The sequence below is a fragment of the Platalea leucorodia genome (assembly GCF_965183815.1).
Source record: "Platalea leucorodia genome assembly, chromosome: 12".
In the NCBI taxonomy this organism is placed as follows: Eukaryota; Metazoa; Chordata; class Aves; order Pelecaniformes; family Threskiornithidae; genus Platalea; species Platalea leucorodia.
In genome coordinates, this window is record NC_138834.1 from 15,682,298 (window position 1) to 15,689,892 (window position 7,595).

The 7,595-nt window shown below is 47.1% G+C and overlaps 1 protein-coding gene across 2 annotated transcripts; it reads left to right on the forward strand.

The window, feature by feature from the left end:
* Positions 1-788: 788 nt before the first annotated feature.
* Positions 789-7,257, forward strand: SIRT4 (sirtuin 4). Of its 2 annotated transcripts, none has more exons than XM_082325125.1 (5): positions 789-881; positions 3,350-3,772; positions 4,421-4,715; positions 5,875-6,077; positions 6,530-7,257. In XM_082325125.1, exons 2-4 carry the CDS (start codon positions 3,453-3,455, stop codon positions 6,037-6,039), a joined length of 780 nt encoding a protein of 259 aa, XP_082181251.1. In that variant the 5' UTR covers positions 789-881; positions 3,350-3,452; the 3' UTR covers positions 6,040-6,077; positions 6,530-7,257. The 2 variants fall into 2 exon arrangements, with proteins under 2 accessions (XP_082181251.1, XP_082181250.1); XM_082325124.1 differs by having other exon boundaries at positions 793-881; positions 3,267-3,772.
* The last annotated feature ends 338 nt before the right edge of the window (positions 7,258-7,595 follow it).

Consider the following 7,595-nt stretch of genomic DNA (forward strand, 5'->3'; position numbering starts at 1 on the left):
CTGCAGCGCAAGGGGCCGGATTTTCATTATTTGTCCCTCCTTGTTGCCACAGGCCCTTTCCACACCTTTCTCCCAAACCTTTTCCCTGTCATGCCAAACATGCTTAACTGTGCCCATCAGGACTGCCGGACAGGTCCATCCCTCCTGGGACCAAACGTAGGTACCAAGGGAAGAGCGCCAGAGCGGGGTGAACCTGTTGGCCCGGCGTACTCTCATAGCCCTCAACAATTTACATCTCAGGGAATTCCCGAGCCAGGAGAGACGTCTCCAACAGCCCTCAGGGGATTTTTCTTCTATTTGTTTAGTCACATTTTAAGCCTAAAACCCGTTAGTATCAGTGAAAAGAAAATCCATGCTTTTATAAGGACAAGCATCTACAACACATTTTATCAAAGCTATTACTTGCATTTGTATCAAATCAAATCTGATTTTATTCTTGCACATTTCCTTCAGGGCAGCTATGAAGCTCTTGGTTTGAAATTTGACTTGATCAGGTTTGTGGAACTCGGGTTTTTTCTTCTTTGAAGCATGGGAATTGTAGTCTTTGCCCTCAGTTTCGTTGTGAACTACGCTTCCCAGCAAGCTCCCCTCCCGGCAGGCCGGCCCTTTCCTTCCGCCGCCGGGCACGGCAGCTCCACGCAAGGTCAGTTTTCAGGCATTATTGACCATATCGCCCTTATTTCGTTAGATGTGTTCGGTCTGCCTGTAACGCCCCCCCCCGTCATTATTACATCAAAAGAGACTCGGATGACATGGCGTCCCTCTGGATTGCTGGCCTGTAACCGTCTGCGCAAACCTGTTTCTCTTCCGCCTTGTCCGACCTCTCCGCGGAGCATCTTGGATGCGTGTTAAAACCAAACTCTAGCCTCGGCTCTCGATAGGTACGTTTACAGAGTTTCACTTCTGTACTGTAGCTGTTATTTTTTTAATCTGAGCGCTTTTGTTTTAAAAGCAGCTTTGCATTTCACAGGAACTATTCTGCCCTTCGTCGGTTTCTCTCCTGCACTGCCCTACTTCTGCGCTTCACAGCGGCTCTCATATCTATGTTCTTTTTAATGCTGGGCCTACCCGTTGCCTTCTCTCTCTTGTGGGCCAACCTATATTATATCTCCATTCCATTCCCCCTCAAAACATTTCCTTCTGAGAGATCTTTTGATGATAAGGGATAGGAATGGAGAATTTTCATCAGTTAAAGCAATTTAAATACTGTCAAACTGGCTCAACAGCCTTTGGGGAGCATCATGACAGATGTTATTCTGCAAGCAAATTACAGTTTATTGGGAGACTTTGTCCCTTCTAATTAATTCGTATGGAAAATTAAACCTCTTCAGAGGGAATGTCCTGCTAAACAACAAAACGAGGCAAAAACCATTGCAAACAGAACCCACTGCTTAGATTTAAAAAGTAATCCAGACTATGGAGGAAGTCCCATCTTCCCTGTAACTCAACTGATGACGACGCAAAGCCTTGAGAACTGGAGATTAACTGAGACAAATCTACTCTTTGCCACTAGCATCAATTTAGTATCACGATACTGACAGCGGAACACCCAAACCTTAAGCGTATTTAAATATTGCGCCATTTACTGTAAGAACTGGTACTTGAGGGGGGCCGGGGACGTGAGGCAAAGCAATTTAGACGCAGCAGGAGTCTAAAAACCATCCAGGCACCAAAGCACGGGTCATCAAAAGCCCTGAGGTGCCAGCCTTTTAGACCAGTAAGCTCACCACTTGAATACCTTTCTCAGAGCTGCCACAGATCTTGCAGGCACTGCAAGTTTATGAAACTTTTAAGAAACCATTTATGAAACTGCCCCCATGCTTTAACCATCTGACAGCCAACAAGCTGCACAGAGCCCTCCCTCGGACCGCTGCCTCTAACACCTGAAAGGGATCTGCTCCAGCCAGCTGAGGACTCCCAGAGAGACCCAGTCCCTTAGCTGGCCTCCCAGTAACTTCTGGTGGTGAGGGCAGAGGTGTGAGCGGGCATGAATCTGCATCCAGGTGTCCCACATCACCAAGCAAGCTGTAAGCACCAGGCTATCTGGGGCCTGTTGCAGTCACTCTTTAGAGATCACCCTGTTTCATCAGTAATTAAAGTCCTTCCTCCATCTTCCAGATCTCATACAAGCCCCCTTGCTAAGGGAGATGGTGGGAGGGAGAAACACCAGACAGTCCCTTCTCGGTACTGTTTCTTTCAAAATTTTTTGTACTTTTCATGCAAAACCATAGAGAGGCCCAGAAGACAATAGTTTTAAAATAGTGACATGGAGAAAGGAGAACAACGGACTGCTAGAAAGACCAAACAAAATCAAGGTCCAAACCATCCGCTCCTGTCACAACAGGTCCTGCACACAATTCCAGGCTACTCGTCAGCAAAGCCATCCTGCCTGTCCCCAACAGGGCTTGCCGTTCCCCCCTCAAAGCAGGATATCCCTCCCATTCCTGCCTGCCCGGCAGTTGTTTCTGCCCCCCCCCCACATCTGGGTGATCCCTTCGCTCTCAGCAAAGCCCCCTTTTCCTGCTGGAGGAGCAAAGCAGTACCCTCCACCTCCACTGACTCCGGGGAGGTGGCACCCACAAAGGAGGAGGTGCCAGAGGCATTCAGGCAGTGTCCTAATCATCTTCAGTCCCGTTTCAAGGCCTCTTCTGCACCAGGCCTTCATAAAAAAGAACCAGGAGTAACTCCCGTCGAGGCCTTTGTCTTGAAAGAGCAACATTTCAAGCCTGTTTTTCTCTCCCTTCCCACAACACATGCAAAGGATGGGGCAAACGGAAAGGACTGATTTGGAGCAGGCAGAATGTTAAAGAAAGCAGAGCAAGGGTCTCTGGGGAGGAACCCGACACACCAGCTGTACGGCGTCTCTGGGGTGGGCTGCTTGGCCTCCCTGCCATTTCTTTGCCCCGTTGCACATACCTGGGACTGTGCAGGTTCAGGTCTTTCTGGGCTCGCTCGAAGTCCTCTTGGGCAGCCACCCTTCACGCCAGAACAGGAGAGCAGGAGTCCTGCGAGTCAGGGGTGCTAACTTTGTCCTTGCAGCTCCAGCAGTCCTCAGCGTTGCCCTCTGTGAAAGGGACGTACAAACGCTGTCCTTGGACGGTGGGCTTTAGTTAACATTTCCAAAATAATAAGTATTTCTTTACTAAAAAGAAAAAGAGCAAAGAATACTTATCGGCATCATTTTCCAGGGAAACCCCAAAAAATGGAATTAAGGACATGCTCTTTGCTTTCTTTTACCTGCCACGTGTTCTGTTCTTGGCTTTTAGCTGAACATGTTCTCTGCCAGGACGCTGTCAGGAGTTTGCAGAGCCATCAGATCCCATCATTTCAGATCCCATTCTGTATCCAGGACCTCTCCAAACTTGGCTTTCGTGCCAGCCTGTCATCCCCCAGATCCCGCAGAAGTAGAGGAGCTGCAGCGCTTTGTTTCCAAGTCCGAGAGGCTGTTTGTAATGACTGGAGCTGGAATCTCGACTGAATCGGGGATCCCAGATTACCGCTCTGAAGGTGTCGGACTCTACACCAGGACAGACAGACGGCCCATCCAGCACGCTGAGTTCATTCGTAGTGCCAGTGCCCGGCAGCGGTACTGGGCAAGGAACTTTGTGGGCTGGCCCCAGTTCTCCTCCCACCAGCCAAACACAGCACACCTGGTACTGAGAGACTGGGAGAAGCTGGGGAAGCTGCACTGGCTGGTGACCCAGAACGTGGATGCCCTTCACACCAAAGCCGGGAGCCAGCGCATGACCGAATTGCACGGCTGCATGCACAGGTACTCTGTTGGCAGAGGGAGGATGGTTAATCCCCCGGCCTCTCGTTCAGGGTGCAGTGTTAGCTGCTGAAAAAGGAGGCAAAATATCGATGCTATGTTCCTGGAGATGACATGCTGAAAGGTATTGGTGGGCTGGGGTGGAGGAAAAGATGACGAAACAGTGCTGTTCACAGCACAGTATTCAACAAACATCACCACTCCATTTTTTTGGAGCGTTATTTGGATCATTTCCCTCGGAGCCTGCATCACTCAGAACTCCCCCTTTCCTTGCTACAGCAAATGTCCTCTTAGTGAAGAGGACAAGGGGATGCTGAGGATGCAAGGATTATCCAGGGCTAAGCAGAGTGGGTAGTGCCAGAATGCCAGAGAGGGACCACCGCAGTCTGGCTGTGATCACCCAAAGTTTCCAGACCAAAAAGCACAGCCTGCACTGGGAGAGAGGATGCACGGTAGGCTTCAAAGCGCTTCCTCTAGAGCATTCCTACAAAGCAACAATCAGAGGTAGAAAGACAGCTCCCTGACCTGTACTATTTGGTAAATAAATGTGGATAATGACAACGGACCTTCCAGGCCTTCTAAGGAACAAGTTACAGACGCCACATCTTCAACTGACGTGAAACTCCCTTAAGACTTTGCTCTGAATTTCAGGGTTTTCTGCCTGGCCTGTGGAGACCAAATCTTGCGCTCTGAGCTTCAGGAGCACTTTGAAGCTCTGAATCCTACCTGGAAAGCTGAAGCATTCGGTGTGGCTCCAGATGGGGATGTCTTCCTGACGGATGAGCAGGTGCGTAATTTCCAAGTCCCAGCCTGCCGTAAATGTGGTGGAATCCTGAAGCCTGATGTGACGTTCTTTGGAGATTCGGTGAGCCGGGAAAAAGTGAATTTTGTGCACCAACGCCTGGCAGAATCAGACTCCATGCTGGTGGCAGGATCCTCTATGCAGGTAAGCAGGGCTTCCTCCCACGGTGCATTCCTGTTTCTGTGTTACTCTGCCTGCAACAATCCTTGGTCCCACAGTATCGGACTACTAATTGCTTGGGGATCAAAACAGCCCCTCCAGAGCTTCTTTGTATTTTATTTTTACTGCGGTTGGAATCTGGCTTCACAGTTGGCCTGTTTGGGCTTCCCTGTCACTCTGTTGCCAGTCTACTTCACGCTGCTGTAAATAACTCCATTCACACGGTCAGACCTCGCTCTGCTACCTCCTCCATCGGTACATTGCAGGCTCACAGTTGCCCATAAAGCCAAGATACCGGATACTATTCAGTCCTGCAGAGATCACAACCCCACATTTTTTTTGCTTGAATTTTTTAGCCTTTGGCAGCTTTCTAGGCCTCATGGCACACTGTGTGAAATACCAGATTTTATGACCTCTAATTCCTAACTAAATTCTGAAAAAGAGAGCAGAAGTTATCTCTGGTTGCTGCTTAGGATTGTCCTTTGTATCACAATGTGTTTTCTCCATTAGCCTCTTATCTATAAGGTAAGATAGTTTACAACCCCCTGTTGTTTAACCTGTGGAAGGTTTTGGAATAGAGTTTGTATAAGAGAAATTTTTCCAGGAACAAGTTATATTACATTAAAAAAAACTAACGCCTCCCAGAACGAGATAAAACCAAGGCTGCCCGATTGTGATTCTCTTGGCTTCAGGATACTGGAGACAAATTCCTTGAGCTTGCACTCCTTAAGCTTATAATCCTTTGTACAGGAATGATCGAAATGCCTTAGGTTCATTCTTGTACTACCTAAGCTGGGCCATGTGAGAACCATCAAAGTAGAAGCATTTAAGTATCTATGATAACTAATAAAAACTGCCGCAGAGATTTGCTAAAAGACAAGGACATTTCCCTTCAATGTACTGTGAAGTTTCAGTGTCTATGAAACTGCAAATCCCTCCCTGACAGAGGTTAAAAGCGGTTCTTTTCTGTGCCCTCCTGAATGAAGGAATTTCGTACCTGAATTACGTGTAGTTGCCTAACAGAGCATGTACACACAGCCCCTTTTCCCACTGCCAACAGTAACTATTTTCCTTTCCTTACTCCTTTCTGTAGCTCTTCTTTTGCCTAAGCTGTCAGTAATTTTGTCTTCTGGTATTCCTGCAGGTATACTCTGGTTACAGGTTTGCTCTCGCTGCCCGGGAGAAGCAGCTGCCAATTGCGGTCCTTAACATTGGGCCCACAAGGTTAGATCACTTTGCATCCTTAAAACTGAATTCCCGCTGTGGAGAGCTGCTGCCTTTGATTGTTGCACATGACCCAACAAGCTGAGCTTCAGTGGCTATCAGGAGCAAAAATATTTCTACAAGGTGAGTACCTTCCCTCATCAGTCACCTTACAGGGTAAGACGACTGGTTCCCATCAAATGCTGAGACTGAGATGTGCTGACTAAAAATATGTTCCCACGATGCGCACCAAAATACGGCTGTAAATTTTCATCTGTAACCGGCATGCTCTGCTGGGCCATGATGCCACTTCCCATGATCATAAACAAAAAGCATCCTAAGTGCTAATGCTCCCAGAGATTGGGCAAGAGTAGCCAGAAACTCGGCAACGTTGAGCTCCGATCCGTTTGTCACAATCAGAAAACCACAGGGGACCATCTGCAGATTCAGAGATCCTGATCACCACTGTTGCCTTTGCAACTGACAATTCAAAAGCTGTGCCCGGCTGAATTGATCCGGCTAATCCTAATCAAAACACTGCTGTTTAAAATAATCAATTCCATCTATAAAGCAGCTTCTTCCCTCCACTCCTGCAGGACTCATCGTCTGAAAAGGTGAAAGCCTCAATCTAAGAGGCAGCTGTGAGATCCAGTGCATGGCCCCTGACGACACCAGGAGAGGGCAGCAAGCCTTGCCCATGTCAACCTGACCAGTTTTCTCCACTGAAACCATCTCCACTTACGAGGAAACAAGATGATGATGATGAAAAAAGTACTTTTCTGCCTTACCTTGCCATTGTAAAGAGTGCCTTTCCTTTGCATTCACTGTGACAGGATAATGAGACAAAATACCTTTCTTATACTTGTCCCCAGAGAAGAATGAGGGACAGGGATTTTGACCAAGTAACTTGAGGCTATAGCACAGGAGGGCGATGTGGAAAACCCCGGTATCTGCTGGAGGATCCAATACCACTAGAGGTCAACTGTGGAGTGTGCAAAGAGGAAAAGGAGGCAAGAGGAACTGCAGTTGTGATTTAAAAAAAAAAAAAGGGTTCAAAATAGAAGCTGAAGAAGAATACTCCTCTTCTAAGAGATTATTTGAAAGCACAGACTGTAAGGCTGACGTCCTCTAGCAAGGAGGGGATGTCAGCACTTCTCTCAACTGTCAGTTGACAAGCTAAACTGCTTACTGTCTGAACCCTTTAAAAATTATATATTGTTGAGATGCCAGAGGAGTTACTTCAAGCTAATCTAACCAGCACTGCTCTCAGTGTGGCTGCTACATTTTCCAGAATGCCGTTTTTAAAGATGTTATTTAATTAATGAATACCTAAGTAGTGAATTAAAGTTGTTTACAAGACTGTACTATTTGCATTGTAATTTCCTCTCCCTCCTATGATTTAAGTACAGTCTCAACAGCCAGTTTAGATTAATTTTTTCCATTGAAAAAAATGCAGGATGTAATTACTAACAGCTGATGAATTAAGAGAGAAATACAATTAAATCTGTACAATAGGTCTCCCTCAGGAGGTAGTCTCGAGCTATTAACAGATGTCATTTTCCACACTCCTAACAGGAGATCCATCACTACCGGGTAACCATTTGTTGTTGATCCTTAGGGTGGTAACGTAAGACATATTAAAACATTTATGGAGTAGAAGAC

Bases quoted from the DNA above. Each gene is read 5' to 3' on its own strand.
- SIRT4 (XM_082325124.1), top strand. From the start codon at position 3,273: ATGTTCTCTGCCAGGACGCTGTCAGGAGTTTGCAGAGCCATCAGATCC. The intron at 3,773-4,420 runs GTACTCTGTTGG...TCTGAATTTCAG, and splicing joins TTGCACGGCTGCATGCACAG to GGTTTTCTGCCTGGCCTGTG. The intron at 4,716-5,874 runs GTAAGCAGGGCT...GTATTCCTGCAG, and splicing joins TGGCAGGATCCTCTATGCAG to GTATACTCTGGTTACAGGTT.